General features: G+C 39.3%; 1 protein-coding gene across 1 annotated transcript in view; it reads left to right on the top strand.

The window, feature by feature from the left end:
- Positions 1–17,033, top strand: part of LOC144035668 (muscarinic acetylcholine receptor M4-like) — a 35,178-nt gene extending 18,145 nt beyond the window's left edge. The window contains exons 2-7 of the mRNA XM_077545573.1: positions 1,025–1,623; positions 3,346–3,500; positions 3,578–3,782; positions 5,821–5,904; positions 6,898–7,167; positions 10,552–17,033. Coding sequence (XP_077401699.1) covers positions 1,025–1,623; positions 3,346–3,500; positions 3,578–3,782; positions 5,821–5,904; positions 6,898–7,167; positions 10,552–10,797 — 1,559 coding nt within the window. The 3' untranslated portion in view covers positions 10,798–17,033. The remainder of the gene's footprint in view (positions 1–1,024; positions 1,624–3,345; positions 3,501–3,577; positions 3,783–5,820; positions 5,905–6,897; positions 7,168–10,551) is intronic.
- The last annotated feature ends 508 nt before the right edge of the window (positions 17,034–17,541 follow it).

Below are 17,541 nucleotides of genomic sequence, written 5' to 3'. Positions count from 1 at the left end.
AAACACATAGAATGTTTTTTTTCTTCTTTCCAGTGCAAAAAAACACTTTGTCCAGGAAAATTACCATTCAAGGACGGCACAAAACTGCTGACCAGAAAACCAATATTAAGTGCAAAAACACATATTGTACATCTCTTCACAAAAATTAGATCACTCAGAATGTTAATATTATTGAGGTAATGTTAAGAAAAACCTGCGTAACATTCCAAATCCACAAAATAATTAATATGGCTGTCACACTGTAGTATATATAGGGCAGTATAAGGCCCGGTGCATGAACAATTAAACCAAGTCTGCCATCTAGTGGTGAATGGTGATATTACAACTTCCAACTGTACAGTAGATTTCCGCTGTTCTTGCAAGCCAACGAATAATGCAAAATCGTGTAGAATTGATTGTCATGCAAATGCATGGGAGAAGAAAGAAAATGTGTAAATCTACAAAAATGCTGATAAACCTCAAATATAAGTTCCCATGGAAAGGGGGTGGGTGCTGCTACCCCCCCCCCCCAAAAAAAAAGAAACAAACAAAAATAATAAATTTTGAAAAAAGAAAAAAACCAACACAATCTTCAATATTAAATACTGTATTGCTTAAATCATCAACATCGGTGGCCTGTTCTTTTAGTATTGCTTTGCATCAGGATTACGGCTAAGGAATGGAGTGACCCATCTAACTCAGATTGGAAAGTTTTCAGGAAAAAAAAACTGAGTCTAAAGAGGCCCTGGTCTTGCAGTTAGATGTATCACTTTAAAATTCTTTACCAAGACACCAATTACTACTTTCCAATTCGTTAGGGATTTGGTGCCATCTTCTGGCTTCTTAGAGCGTTACAGAAAGAGCACAAAGAGTTTTTCGAGAAATAGCTGAGTGTATGTTCCACCCAAAAAAAGGTGCTTTGGTGAAGAGGCTGACTGTTATTATGAGATATTTCAATGTTTTTCATCAATGACAACAATCACAGCCACTCTCTACTGATTTACGTTTTTTCTTTTTTTCTTTCTCCCTTGCTGTTTTCCTGCAGAATCCTCCCTCAACAAGTCCAGCGACATGTTTGCCAACACAACGTGCAACGTGTCCACAAATGATTCGGTGTTCTGCTCGCCAGCGGACGACGACGCGGGAGCCGCAAGTCCATACAAAGCCGTCGAGATGTTTTTTATCGCCCTGGTCACTGGCTCGCTGAGCCTCGTCACCGTCACGGGGAACATTTTAGTCATGCTGTCCATCAAAGTCAACCGCCACTTGCAAACTGTCAACAACTATTTCTTGTTCTCATTGGCATGTGCTGACTTGATCATTGGTGTGTTCAGCATGAATTTATACACTGTTTACATCATCGTTGGATACTGGCCCCTGGGACCCGTGGTTTGTGACCTGTGGCTTGCTTTAGATTACGTAGTGTCCAACGCATCGGTGATGAACTTGTTGATTATCAGCTTTGACCGCTACTTTTGCGTGACCAAGCCCCTCACATACCCCGCCAGAAGGACCACTAAGATGGCGGGCTTGATGATTGCGGCTGCCTGGATCTTATCCTTCATCCTTTGGGCCCCTGCCATCTTGTTCTGGCAATTCATCGTCGGGCAGAGGACAGTACCACCTGGAGAGTGTTACATTCAGGTACGCTAAAAAAGTTAGCCTTTTTTGGAGGGCATGAAATCTCCTCTAATTAAATCTGTACACAACTCCAAACAAGCGTGAATGCAAATTGCAGATGGCAAAGTCCCCGGGAGGCTGTGAACAATATTTTTTGGAGGGCTTCTTGGCAAAATATTTTGCACGTACAGATCCAAGCCACACACCTGCACAAATCAAGGTCAGGGTCCTAAATTGTCCTGGAAAACATCTCATTATTAAAAAAAGATTATTTCTTTGAATAAATTGCAATTTTACAAGAAAAGGTCATACATATTTGAGAATATAATGGTATTAGGAATTGGTTTTCATGAGATTAAATAACTGAGGAAAATGTCAGGAATACATTAGGCTATTACAAGAAAATATGTCAAACTTTTAGAGAATGAAGTCCTCATATTCAGATAATATACAGATAATGCGCATAATGAGTCAAGCAGCTTGTCTGCTGTACTGTGTAAGTATACGCATTAGGCAGATTCAGATAACCGGAAGCAAACATTTTACATTTTACAATATCATGGTATTAATCACTGCTCTAAAATGCATTATTTTGAAATATCTGGTAAACAACAACTGTTTTTCATTGAACATCTCCATAGGTACGCTAATAATTGTAGAAAGAACATGAGTAATGGAATTTGTCTAAATAATCCAAATGTATTGTAAAAATACTTATTTCCCCAAAAAACGAGTATCTACTTCTATACTTTTTTCAGCTTTGTGAAGTAACATCACGGGGAAAGAAACTTGACGTTAGCCAAGCCAATTAGCTAGTTATCGCTTCAAGTCATCGTTATTGTAATATATTGATGTTATTTTGGATCAGTCAGTGAGAAGTGGCTCTTGTGGTATTGTATTGGAAGTAGTGACTCCTCTTAGCCACTCTTCATAAACAATTGTTTAATATCTACCTCAACCATGTTGTTTTACCGGTAACAATACAATTATCGAAGAGTCAACTTTTTCAACAAGGGGAAATGCCAGTAACCGGCCCAAGCCTAATGCACGCCACGTAAAATATTTTCACAAGAACTGTGTAAACAGTTGAATGTGACTATATCTTCAGATCTCAACTCCTGAACTCTGTGTAATTGACCAAATATGGTCTAAGAGTGTTGAAGTAACCTCAAAATTTGCAGGCTCCGGCAAAGTATCACAGGCAGAATTCCTCATAGAATCAATAAAGTATCTACTGAGTCCCGACCAACCAAAGGTCGAACGTATAGCCATGAACAAAATGTGAAGTTGAACACCGAGACTCACTGTCCATGCATGTATCAAAAGCAGTTGTTGCCGTCCAACTGAAATCATCATGTTATTATAACGGAGCAAACAAAATCAACTGTGTGAACGAGCACTTCAGACACAGCAGTGCTTTGCTTCAGCAAGTTCTGCCTGAAAGACAATCAAAGACATCCTAGTCACACCTCCCATGTACCAATCTACCAGTGTGAAAGTGGCTTCAAGTTCAGACTGTTGATTTCCTTTTGACATTGAGTAACAAAAACTTCAATTGTGGATTTGGCTGTCTGAAATGTAACTTTTTTTTCTTGGTAATGCGTCTGTATTATTATTCCTCCAAAGCGAAAAGAGGATGCAGTATTTTGTAAAATCTAAGCTTGACTATAACCCTTTTCAGAAAAAAGAAAAAACGTTTATTGCGTTTCCACAAGATGAAAAATATGTCTTTGTGTCTTTGCACAGTTCCTGTCGAACCCTGCGGTGACGTTTGGCACAGCTATAGCAGCATTCTATCTCCCAGTCATAATTATGACCGTGCTGTACATTCACATCTCGCTGGCATCCAGGAGCAGGGTTTCCAAACATAAACCCGACAAGAAGGAGAAAAAAGCCTCAAAGTAACATTTTAATTTCATGCGAAAAAATAGTTAGGAATATTTGTCTGTATTTATTCATCATACTGCATATTTTCCAGAGCACCCAGCATGACTAAGAGCCACATGCTAAAGCAGAACAACAACAATGAAACCAGTCCAAAGAACAGTCCCCGCATGAGTCCCAAGCTCAGTTTGGACTCGACAACCACTGTTGAAGAGGCTGTGAAGAACGGCAGGGTGGGTGCAGCCAAAGCAGATGGACCACAGCCACCGGCCCAACCCAGTCCCGGACTCACAACACAGGTTTGTCTGTCTGTCCATTTACCTATACATAAACTCACAGAAGTGAATACACCACTTGCATTTTTTGTAAATATTATGTTGTATCTTTTCATTGGACAACAATAAAGAAATGATAGACGGGATTCTTCCTCCGTACTGTTGTAGGCAGCTTCCTCTAGTGTACTGCGGCAGCCACACTGAAGGGGGCGTACAAGAGCTCACCAACGTGAATTGGTGCCGTTCTGCGTAGACACTTAGCGAGCTAGCCGGTTCATTGACTTTGTCATATGAAAGGCTGATCTCATCTGACTGTATAGCTCACAAATGTTGAGAATGTAAAACTGCCGGACAGTGTGTCAGTATATCCCTGGTGTCAGGTGGAATCATCGTACCTCCAACACCATTTTAGGTCTCCTTTTGGACACTCTAGCATTATGTTAACAAACAGTAGGCGTGGCATAGCTCAAGATTGTGGGATCGTTCTTAAACCCTTGAGTGATTATTTATTTATTTATTCATTCATTCATTCATTTCTTTATTTATTACTTTACTCCCTTCCGAGTGTAAATTTTACTCTGTTTAGACTTGGACTGTATAATTTGTTTGTTTTTAGAGTAAAATTTACTCTAGTTAAAGGTGGGGTCTTAAGTTTTCACTCAGAAATAAACACTTCTTAAACACTGGGGGGTGGGCTGGTGGGGGGTTCGAGCCATGGGAGGAGTCCATTTTGAGTTGCTTGATTACAAACACAAAGGGTCAACACTTAAGACCACTCCTTTAATTTACTGTATTCTACAAACTGGTATTTTGACTAAAGTTACTTCAGGGTAAAACATGATTTAGCTTGCTCCAACATTTTTCTGTAGCTGACAAGTTTATTTCAGACATTCAGGATTTGAGGGTGCGGCCGTTGGCCCTGGATCCCACTGGAATATTACATTCACCCAGCAAAATGCAACAGCAGCAGCCACAGTGAGAAGCAAAAAAAGAGGAAAATACATATTTAAAAAAAAAAATGTTTACTTGAAGATTATTGAACTGATTTGTTTTCATAAACGAAGCCTTGTCAAGGAGCAGAAAGTTGAGCACAATTCACGCTTTGCTAATAATTGGATTTCCGTAATCACCAGGCGTTACAAATAGAACTTTCATTCTGACTTAAACTGTAAATTATTTTTAAAGTAATGTTGCTAGATTTTGTAACAAAATAGCACACTTCGTTATCCTTTATTAAATTCATTAGGTTTGCTTCCTAACATTCACATAAATATGATGAGTCACATAACTTAGCCATTGTTGTTGACTGCTCACATCAAGCAACTCTTCAGTAATTCAAAAGTTATGATCAATCCCTCCCTAAAATACAATCAACCCTAAAAGCATATAGTGTGCAGATTATCTGTTCTCGTGGCACATGATTTTGTAAACACTGTTTTTGAGTTTAGCGCTGGCTGGCTGTGCTTGTGGACAAGCTTACATTGTTGAATTACGGTATTTTCACTGTGACAGTTGTGCAAATGTGTGCAGAAGATAAAAACACCCAGCAACAGACTGGATGCAAATATTCACAATATTCACTTTTTGTACTGGACAGACAATATATTTGTAATGCTGCCATTATTTGATTCTTACAAGTGTTTTGAGTCTTGATCAGGGGAGCCTTTTATTACCAGAATTTTCTTTTCGGCTGGATTTGCTGTTAGTCATGTTTGGCTGTTTCTGGTCATTTTGTTTGGGGAAAACTAGTCTTGGGTTGAGCTGCCCTGTCCCTGTCAGCACAGGGATCAAGTGGTGCCGCCATGTTTTCTGTGACAATTCTCTCCCACGGTAGCAAGACTTCCACTGTTCCTTCTTGCTTTTCTTCCTTTTTATTGAATGTGTTTAACACCTACAAACTGTTAGTTAGGACAGCAGTGGTCAAAGGCATGTCTCTGTCGGTCAGCAAAGTGCTTCGATTGTTAGCGTCAACTTTCCGTCACGCGCATATTACTCGACTTGTGCAGTCGAAATCTGTCTGGCTGTCTACCTATCTGTTTGTCTGTCTTTCTATCTCATCTAGGAGGAAAAGGAGAGCTCCAATGATTCGTCCACAGCTTTTATTCCCCCAACAGAACCAAAGGCCAGCAATGACGTGATACCTGATGTAAGCATTTTCATTTTTTTCTCCTTTTTTGAAAAAAAAAAGAAGAAAGAATTCTTACTGTTCTACTGTACCCTGAAAAGTTAGGCAAAATAAAGTAACTGTACTATACAGCTAATCCCAAAAATTCAGAATCTGATATGCTTATGCCATTTAAGGGATAGTGATCATGTGTCAAACCCAAGGCCCGGGGACCAAATCTGACCCACCATATCATTTTATGTTTTTCTTGTTGAAATACTGCAGTAACAAGTTGTCTTCTTTCTTAGTAACACTGAAATATTGCAAGCATTTTTTGTTACCAGCAATCATACATTTACAGTGTATTTGTTCAATTATAATGGCCCTCTGAGGGAAACCATAACAATGATGTGGCCCGCAACAAAAATGAGGTTGACACCCCTGCTGTAGTGTATGAGTGATGATGGTAATGATTTTACATTTTAACACAAAATATCGATCGTACACTAGATTGGATTGTAATGGTTGCCATGGTGGCAGCGAAATGGGGAACGAGCTAGCTTCACATCTGCCTCTCAGGTTGAGGTTCACGATTCCAAAGTTAGCTCGAGCCGCTGTTTGGAGTTTGCATGTTCTCTCCGGGCTTGTGTGGATCTTCATCTTTCAGATCCTGTTCAATGGGATTTATTCCACTGTTCTTTTTGGTAGTGTTGATAAAAAAAAAAAAGGGCGGGTCTCGCATTATGGAGCCAGCTTTTAAGCACAGTGAACAAACATGTTCAATTGGGTTGAGGTTTGGGTTTGTGGAGACCGTCCCTTTATCTGTTCCAAAACCAGTTTTGTGTTCATTGTCCAATTGGAGCAGACAATTACTCACTATCCAGCCCTTCTGACTGAATTTGAGCTATTTTGCATTGAAAAATTGACAAAAATGTCCCTCTCAAAATGTGTAAAAATGAGATGTACTCCCAATAACTTTCTTAAAAACTTTTCTTGCTTTATTGATCTTTTTTCCCCCTTTTTTTTTTCTACCAGGCTCCAACTAATTCTAACCCAGTTCCAGCAAGTCTGACAAATCCTTGCATGTCCAAAATCAATGCCACCTCAAGGTGGTCCAAGATAAAGATCGTAACCAAGCAGGCGGGGGATGAATGCATCACAGCCATCGAGATCGTTCCGCCCGTGGAGGGAGTCGAGAGGCATTCCATCCCCATCAGCCGCCCCAGGACGGTCGCGAGGAAGTTTGCAAGCATCGCTCGGAGCCAAGTCAAGCGCAAAAGACAGATGGCCGCCAGGGAAAAGAAAGTATGTTTTTTGGGTCTTAAGTGATTTACAGCATTTGAAATAGTATTGGCCACAGAAGTGCCATCTTCCATAACAGAACTGAGCCAAAGGGAGACAATGCAAAAATGATTGCAGGCTTTCGTATTCAAAGTCCTGGCACACAAGTAATAATGCTAATATTGCGAGCACACCATTAGCCACAGGCCATTGTCAAGGGAAAAATTTAACCTTTTTGTGGAAAGGAATCAGAACAAGGCACTTAAAAGAATAATGAGATATAAAATTTAATAAAAATGTGCACGCAAGGAGACAGTTTAATCACAACCTTACGGCTTCTCTGACTAATTCTCATTAGGAGAGGTCATATATGTGCACAAGAACAGGCAGTTATCATCCTTCTCACACCCTTCTCCGCGACATTGTAAAATGATAACAAGAAATTATGAGGTAATGATTAACATAGAAATATTTTCTTTTTCTTTTTGAAACATCCATCCATTTTCTTCCTTATTTGGGTACAGAGACCGAGACTTTAGCACCTCTAATCTGGAACCTCATTCCATCACCTTTTCAGGGAGGTGGGAACGAACGGCCTCAGAGAAGGTTAAAGGTCAAAACTTGTACGAGGTGTTTCACTTTGTGAGCTTTATGGCATACATTTTTCTTTTCTTTTGGGGTTTTTTGTACTGCATGTTTGAAAATGGGCGGCACAGTGGACATGTGGTTAGCACATCCGCTTCACAGCTCTGAGATTGGGGTTATATCATGTCAAGTTTATTTGTATAGCCTTTTATCACAAAAGACTCTCAAAGGGCTTCACAGGCTCATAGTTCACAATGATCAACAACATCCTTGCCCCAGGCAAGGAAAATCTAAAAAAAATAAAACATTTGCTTGAAAAGGGAAGAAACCCTGAAAAGGATTCACAGTTTAGTGATCTCTCTGAACTATGTTCGTTAAAAACAGCACGCGAGTCCTTGTAATGAAATGAAGCGCCGCAGGTAGATGCCTTCTGGGAAGAATCTTAGTGGTCCACCTCAGATCTTTTCCTGGGAGATCGGAGCAAAATCCCTACAGCAACAGCCTCTTTTTGCTCATCACCACTTGGCCCCGTCTCTGAACAGGAGACGAGGTGGGGAGGAGACACGAGAAGCAGCACTTAAAAGAACACACCACTAATAAGTCATTTTCCAGTATTCGATTAAGCATTGTGAATAAAGAATAAAAGTGCAAATATCTCTGGCATCTTATTCCCAGAAAAAAAAAAACGGATTAAATATCAAAACACGAACATACAGTGAGCAACGTCATTATCCTGGTCATGTGATCGGGATGACGTATACCGTGCGTAAACGCCTTTGTTCATTTGAAAGGGAGTACGCTGACGTAATGGGCAAGAAAAATGCTGTCTTCCATCCCAATTATTGCGCCAATTCTGATCAGCAGGTCAGGTTAAAGCGCACTGTAGCTGGCTTGGCAAAGAGAAAGTCAGCTGGATGTTTACAGTACAGGTTAGGGACCATCCACAACTTACATTTCCAGAGTGACCAAAGTCAATGATGACTTGACTTCTAATTTCAGCCTTTGTGACACGAACTTGCAGACGGTCCCTAACTTCTACTTGCTAGTGGCCGGTTGAACACGTCCTCCTTATCGAGCCACAGTTTCAACTTCTCTTTTGGCAGGAAACAAATCTTTTTGCGGGTCCTTCGTGGCTGTACTGCTTTTGAAGTGCTTCTTTGCTATAGGGCGTAATTCCCCCTTTGATGTCCGCCGTGGGACACAATAATTCCTCGTTACTCTCTTTGTGGTCATTGGCAGCCATGTTATTCTTTGCGTGTTTAACACATGCGATATGCCACGATGATCACGTGACTGTCCAAAATGGCCGATACTGTACTTAACTCATTTAAACCCAAACACGTATAAATACGTTTATTTTAATAATTTGGCTTGCACTCAAATAAAAATAAAATAATAATGATTATAATATATATAAATATATATATATATATATATATATATATTGGTGTCGATCCGATACGTATTGTGAGACTTTTCTTTTCTTTCTTTTTTTTTATTTTTGGGCGCTTTTTTATTTTTATTTTTGGCTAGTATTAACATTAACGTGCATTTTAAAAAAAAAGGGATCATCCGGCCGGGATGAACCATATTTCACTCACTCATGTTTTTTGTGTGTTTTTTTAAATCAGGAAAACGATATTATCATGTATTATCAATGTCAGCCATCTGTTTTGGTAAATCCGTTATTAATATCAGTAAAAGTGGGGATCAGACCAAAATTTTCCATTCAAAATCATTGCACATACTGTACATACATTGCTAAGAATTTCCCAAAAACACCTCTCAATCCAGACCAACATTAACGTGGCCATCGCCACCTTATACCCACTTTGACCAAACATCAAACGATTAGCTTCTCCACATCTGATTTAAAAGAAAAAAAAAATAAGGAAAAGAGCAGTCCACATGTTTCTTTCTATAATAAATCCGCAAGATATGAATGAACGCAATCAATGCTTTCCAAGAGGCTTTCCTTAAACTGAATTGTTCACATGTTTTTATATATCAAATTTAACCTATAAAGGTTAGGACTTACTTTTTAAACACGTCTAGTAGTCATTCGTCCATTTTCCAAACCGCTTCTTCTCACGATGGTCTGTGAATGCTGTCTTTGGATGCCTTCTACTTCGCTATTTAGTTGCTTTCATCACTTCCGCTTCTTGTGCTGGCTAACAGCCAATCAGAGTGCTTGTCACCAAAACTACCTGCCGACGGCGCTCACTGACACTCAACAAGCAAGTGCCCGATGGCTGACGTTGACTTTGTAGGTTGAGAACTCAAGGTTCATTGTAAACTCTAAATGAGCTGCTGATTGGCTGGTGACCAATCCAGGTGTGGTGTAGCCCGCCTCTTTCCCAAAGCTAGCTGGAATATCCATGACCATAATGAGGATATAGAAAATGGATGGATGGATGTTTGACATCAAATCAGTCGTACATATAGTACAAAAGTACTTAGTAGTTATACAAGTTGGCACAAAAAAAACTTCTCTGCCTAAATGATCATCCATACTTGTCTCATTATGTTTGTTTTGGGTTTTGTGTGTGTATGACGGGCTGCAGAAAAATACTGGAAGGTTGAAAGACATTTTTTTCCCTTTAGCTCTTATGAAATATATTTTCAAAGTTTTATGTGGTATGTTTAAAAAACAAGCAGTCTTTGATAGTGTTCAGTGGAATGAACTGCCAAACTTTCCGGAGCCTTACTTTCCTCCAGCCTATTAAATGAAAACAACACGGGTCGCCTGGGGAGTAGAAATGATTGAAAGCCGTGTTTGCTCTTTGCTCGCATTTTATTTCAATATTTTTTCACTCCCGTTAGGTGACCAAGACGATCTTTGCCATCTTGCTGGCTTTCATCATAACGTGGACCCCGTATAACGTGATGGTGCTGATCTCCACCTTCTGCCAGTCGTGCGTTCCCGACACCGTGTGGGCCATCGGCTACTGGCTGTGCTATGTCAACTCCACCATCAACCCGGCTTGTTACGCCCTCTGCAACGCCACCTTCAAAAAGACTTTTAAGAACCTGCTGCTGTGCCAATACAAGAACATTGGCACAAGATGAGGAGGAACAGGGAAAGACGAGGGGGTCGGGATGGATGGAGGTATTTGAAAGATGGGCTGCTCGAGACATTTGCAGCGGGGACATGATTTATGTTGCAAATAAAGGAAAATTGAGCCCGTAAGTCCTCCAGCTCCCCCCATAGGATGGACAAAATCTCCAGTAGAAAAATGATTGATCAAATCTGCTGTGGGGGGAGCAGGAAGGACAAAGATTGATACCGGTGAACTGATTACTAATGAATGAGAGTAAAAGGAGATGGCCAGTGATTGGAGGGCGGGTGGAGGAATGTGCTGAGGTCAGAGGTTGGATTAATGAATGAACGATAGACAGTGTTGGAATGGATGGATGATGTATACAGGACAGACTGATAGATGATGACGATAATCACGTTAGCTGACCAAAGATGTTTCGATGGTTCCCACTATTCAGAGATTTTACTCTATTGTCAGAGATTAGTAACACATTCCATTTACAATCATTTTTTAATATCTTTAATCGACTCAAGCCAACGTGGTGCATGTGAAAATTGATTGTGGACTACAAAGATTAACTTCATTCAATTCGGGAAAAGTCCAACAAACTGTGACCTGTGCGGTCACGAAACCTCAAACCAAGGAAAGACCGATTTAATATTTCACAATATAATCTAATCTAATCTAATCTGTTTTGTGATCAAGATGCATGGAGCCTCTCACCCTAAATCAGGTTGGATAGCCTCCAGCTTCTCTTTGACTCGAAACTCACATAGAAAATGGATTCATGGATGATGGATCCCCCATATTCTATTTTCTGATGACAGGCTTTGGTATAACGCACTTATTCATCAGTTTCGGTGATTCTGTCCATTTAAAGACCCTGTAAAGTGAATTCAAAGGTTAAATTGTTTCTAAATGGGGTACACCATTTGAAGATAATTGTTGAAAACAAAGACCGAAAACTATGAAGCTCCCAATTGTGGAGATAAAGTGTTACAGTATCTTCCCCTGGGATTTTCCGCTTTATGGCTGCATTAGAGTGCCTTGTTGTTGCCCGCGAGTGCACGCATATCATGCTGAGAATGACAGAAGAGCGTGGAGGAGTGAAATTTCAATTAAGAAGCCCGACTTGACCGCCAGCGTGTGGCCAGGGCCGCGGGCTGGCGTAGCTACTTTAGAGCGCCTCGTTGTAGAAAAGGCCATGACGACCCGATGGGATAAGCAACAGCGTGATTTTTCACGGTTTTCCACTTCTCTGCTCTTCTGTGGAACATGACGTGTCAAATTTAAAGGACATTTATTTTCACTTTACAGGGACTTTAACAACTGTGTGGCGTTTTGTCAAACAATCAGAAATGTGTACTTTGTTGAAGGGGACCAATATTTGCTTTAGCCATATCAGCCATTGATGATATAGCATTACACTGGACTTTTCCATTTTTATTTTAGTATATTGATTGAAATCCGTAAGAGGGAAACACAATTAACACAGCAGTATCATTTTGTTCCTCACTGCACAGAGAAGAAGCAGACCACACACACAACCAAGGCACATATTGGATTTCGCATTCAAACCTTCTCACGTCACACCACCAGACTAAAATGTCACAAGAATATAAAACAAAATAATGATCTCATCAAAGCTATGATTCTGTTATATGAAGAGCAAATTCTGCCATCCACTGAATGAGCATTTAATTGCTCTGCCTGCCATTTTATGTCGCTGGAATACGTGTAGTAGATAGATGGACAATGATACCTTATTTGTAGCAAAGAAATGGGAAAAGGAACGCACCATTGTTGACTGTTCTCCCAAGATGAGTCAGGGGTGGGTAGGTTTGCTCAAGGGCACATTAGTCAGGATGCAGTATCTCCAACAAGTCACAAATTGCGTTACATGCAGCAGGAATTAAAAGGTGACAAAGCCCAAGTCCTTCCAAATGAGCTATCTTCAAGCAAACACAACAATGAGCGTGCTGTGTATGGAGTGTGACGAGTGATCCGGTTGCAGCTTTCACTTACTGTCAACTGTACTACATTGGTCACCATTATAGACAGAATATTACAGACAGATAAAATGAGAGAGAGCAACTTGCTGCAATCTGATTTATTTGCACACTTTGTATTCTTTAACAAGAGAATATGTACAGTATTTAGTATTCATATTGATTAAAAGTATAAATATAGCTAGCATAGTAACAAGCCATCGTATTACACTGATATTAGTGACTGACTCATGTAAATTAATATTAATGTCACTATTTAAGTACTTATTGATCTAAGTAAATATGAAACGCAAGGTTAAAAAAAAAAAACGTGTCAAAATAATAACAGTCCTATATTATGAGATTCCGATTAATGACTTAACAGCAGATAATCCGGTACTTTGTGTTGATGTTTTGTTTATTATTATTATTATTTTTTCTGTCTGGAAAAATACATACCATATTATTTGGACTCTAAGTCAAACTTTTTTTTCATAGTTTGTCTGGTCCTGCGACTTATACTCAGGTGTGACTTTCATATCTTCAAATTAGAGCTGCAACTTTTGTTGCATTACTACCGGTGGCCAGTAGGTGATTTTTTTTCACTCCATTTTTGTTAACAAGAGTATGAAAACCTACTTCTTCTTTTTTTTACTGTACATTAAGAACATATATAAAATCTGTGATTAATTGTGAGTTAACTATTGAAGTCATGTGATTAATTACAATTAAAAAAAATTCATCGCCTGATGCCCCTAATAAAAAAATGAAGAAAAGATTATTAAAACTTAGGGGTGTCAGATGATAACATTTTTTAATTTTAATTAATCGCATGACTTCAATAGTTAACTCACGATTAATCACAAATTTTATATCTGTTCTAAATGTACAGTAAACAATTCTAGGTTTTCATACTCTTGTTAACAAAAGTGGGGGAAAAAAGTGAAACATAGAAATAGTTCAAATGAATTTTTGACGTCTATAGCCGTCAATGGCAGTGAATGAGTTAATACCCAAAGCCATTATTTTTCCTCAGTGTACCTGAGATCCAAGGTATGCCTGATTTGAACACACGAACAGTATTCTGTAGTGATGGATTGATTCCATGCTCCTTTTAGATGCTATTTGATGTCACATAAAAAAAAATAGAATTAGCCCTTAACTGTAATCAAAATGTGGTTTTGTCAGATATCTGCTTCAACCCGGTGGCCACGTGACTGCGATAAGAACGCGCTTGTATAACTTGTTTTTTGAAACAAACTACAACTACTAACATGTACTTGATAATGCCATTACTTCTTGCAATTACTTTGGAAATGTATTTTATTTGAACCCAATACAGTTTAAAAATCAACCCCAAAAAAACACAAGCTTTCCTTGAACATGGCATAAATCTCATTGAAGATATTTAGCATAACTATCTCCAACAACTTGTGTGCCGGCCGCCTCCATTGCTACACGAGTAAACAAGAGCGTCATTTGGATCAGTCGGCTGTCATGTTTACCTTAGAGTTCCGTCTCTCTGCACAGCTGACAGGGCTCCGCCTCCTACCTGGAAAGTATGTGCCATGCTGGTGAAGTGATATCTGTCGTAGTGTCAGTGCATTTTAGCACAACTGTACAGTATCATCCCTAGACTGTAAAAAAACTGAACAGTGTACAGTATAGAAGAAATGCTTTAATAGCCAAATCGGAAGCTAATTCTGGGTTCAAAAACCACATGTGCATTAAAGCAGCTGTTTATGGGAAAAGTGAGCTACAGTTATGGCAGGTGACATCTACACATACAGTAGGCCAACATGCTATATGGACACTGGATTGTGACTTGTGGCCATTTCACTAACAAGAAGTGCAAATTGATACGATAATACGGAGTGGGAAATGTGTGAGCATATTATTGACGTTCGATATTCAGCCTGTACATACATACGACGATTTTCTTCAATCTCCATGTTGTCATTGTGCCTTTTCCGGAAATGAATTTCTTCAGGCTGATTGGCACAAACGACCGTAATGTTAGCGCTCAATTTTGGTTTGGCATGCGCTTGATGCTACAAAGGCATTTTTATATGGTCGTGTGTGTGAGGCAATCTTTTTTGTTGAAAAGACAATCATTATTCCCAGTCATGTGAACAGATCTCAACACTTCAGCTCATATAATGTATATTTAACAGTCGTGCAATGTCAACACAATGACTGCTCAGTCTTCAAATCTGTTAGTAGTTGCTGTCAACTTAATTTTGGGTTTTGTTCACTAGATGCCCAATTAGGGGTACAGTAGGAGTCAAGGTCGCTCAAGGAACAGTAGACCAATGTATCCCAGCAGGATCATTATTACACTCAGTGTTTGTACTTTTCCACCGCCAAAATGTACAGTACTGCTTTGAGGCAAGTGTCACGTACGTGACAAACCGTTTTACCTCGAAAGTTGTTGTTTTCCTTTTTTTGATGGTGAAGCATGCTTTTGTCTGAATCTGGCGTGCTCAATGATTTCCAGTTTACAGCGCATGCACTTTTTTGATGACCCAACGTTGCATTGTGAAACGTGTTCTTCCTTTTTGTCATAGTAAACATTCAACAGCATCAATCAAGTCACAGCAACAACAAACAAACAAACAAACAAACAAAATCTGTGAAGCATACATTGTGTTGTAAATTGTTTGGCAAATGCTTTTTGTCATCAACAGTTATCTGCTGCTATAATATTGAAGATTTGATAGAATTTTACAAATGATTGAAAATACAGTATTTTAAGTTATCGTCAACAAAAAATAGTTATCCTTTAATTAGGCTTGCCTGGAAACTAATGATCAAGAAATAACTTTCAACACAGTGTATTTAACTTGGTGGACTGGTGGGTCTATTTATGACAAATGGAAGAGAAAAATTAACGCATCAATTATGTTTCCTTTATTTTGGAAATATCTAGACTGTATGTAATGTATATACTTCCTATTTAATGTGCTATTCAAACAACTGCTTTCCCAAAAGCTACATTTAAGAATTGTTCTGATCTGAAGCAATTTGCGGTAAATCAATAAGCTCCACTTGTACTGCGTCGAGTGTATTTGACTCCAAACATGAGCTCACTGTTCAGACCAGTATGCTTTATGTAATCCTATCCGTTTCATAACTGGGGTACTAATGTCACAATATTTTGGTTTTGTTGTGTTTTGATGTTGTTTGCATAACATTGCACAATGGATCCATTTCTTTCAAGTGGGCCACACCTCGGCCACATTCCTTTAAACGTACACGCATTTAGGGAAGGTCAAATGAAGTCCATTCATCCGGAAATTTTACCTGCAAGTCAAATATCCTTTTTTATTGTTGTAAGTTCGTACTGTCGTTGGAAGCGCGCACTTGTCGACGCTGCAGCTTACGTAGCTCCTCCGCGCTCTTCGTTAGCGGGTATGTTTGCACCGAGGGTAATCCCACCGACAGCGGTGGGAATCTCCCGAAAAGGCTTACAGAGCACGCAGACTTGTGTCAGGTTTCATAAGCTTTCATGATACACCGGAGGAAATAAACCTCAATATGTTTGCATTTGCCAGATCACTCACAATCGAGCTGCATGACTGAGTGAAGACTTTAAAAAAATATATTTTTTAGACCTGATTTCCCAACTGCTTTCTCTACTTTGGTTGCCTTTTTGCCTTCAGCGGATCAATTGCAAACAAAAGTTGCACAATGTGACATGACTGTGTCTCTTTCTACACCAAGTAGAACAAACTCATTTCATCGCTTTTATTCATAACAATCTGTATGTTGATCTTTTTTTTTTTATATATAACATTAAAACAAATATATAACCAGTCACTTTGTTTTCCCACGGCCATTTAAAAATGTAAAGAACAGAATTTCATAACCTTGTCTTTTCGGTCACTCCCCAAGCTGACAGGTAAATTGAGAGTGTTGCCGTTGCTCTTATTAAGATGACATGTCTAATTTATTCAAAATTTCAAAATTAAACCTGAGCAGAGCTTTAAAAAAAAAAGGCCAAATGCAGAAATTTAGTGCAAGTTCATTGAACAACACTGATATGATAACAACTTAAGAAGGTTTCTACTTAATGTGAACGTTTTTGTTGCAGCTTTTGGGAAAGCAATTTTTGATGATGTTTGTCTCTGTAAAGCTTTTTGTTGCCTTTTTCTTTAAAGACTGGACTTTTGCAGCATGTTCGCCAGCGCCACTGAGCACAGTTCATACCTTGTAAATACTACATATGTGATCCAGATATCAGTATGTATAAGAAACACCATTACGATGGTAATAAACACCCTTTGTTGCACAATTGTACGACGTGTGTTGCCTGGTGACTTCTTCCCTCCGGTGCTTTCGTGTCACCTCTTGCCGTAACCATGGCGATGCCAATAGAAGCTACGCTACACACATTCTGTGCTTGATCCAATGAGGAAGAAATCAGAACATCACAGCCGACCTAGATTGCGAGTCAGAAGGAACCGTATGGACCCGTTTGCAGATGATTCGCTTGTATTATTCTATTATTCATTTGTGGCGGCCATCATGGCCTGTAATAAATAAATAAATAAAGAAAAATCTCCATTCACACACATGGGGTTTTAAAACATTCACTATACATTAGCAACTCACTTGGACAGCCAGCACAGGATTATAAAAAAGCCGTAATGATTGTGGTACGAACTCAATTGCAGCCCAACACAGGCCTTAAGTTGGTAATGACTTTAATTGTTGTTGTTTTTTGGAGTAGGAAGGATTGATTTGGCACAAGGCGGGAGAATCAAAGTCACAGTATGGTGCTT

This window comes from Vanacampus margaritifer, chromosome 1 (assembly GCF_051991255.1).
Source record: "Vanacampus margaritifer isolate UIUO_Vmar chromosome 1, RoL_Vmar_1.0, whole genome shotgun sequence".
Taxonomy (NCBI): domain Eukaryota; kingdom Metazoa; phylum Chordata; class Actinopteri; order Syngnathiformes; family Syngnathidae; genus Vanacampus; species Vanacampus margaritifer.
The sequence above is the reverse complement of the archived record's forward strand: the minus strand, read 5'-3'. Positions and strand labels throughout refer to the sequence as shown.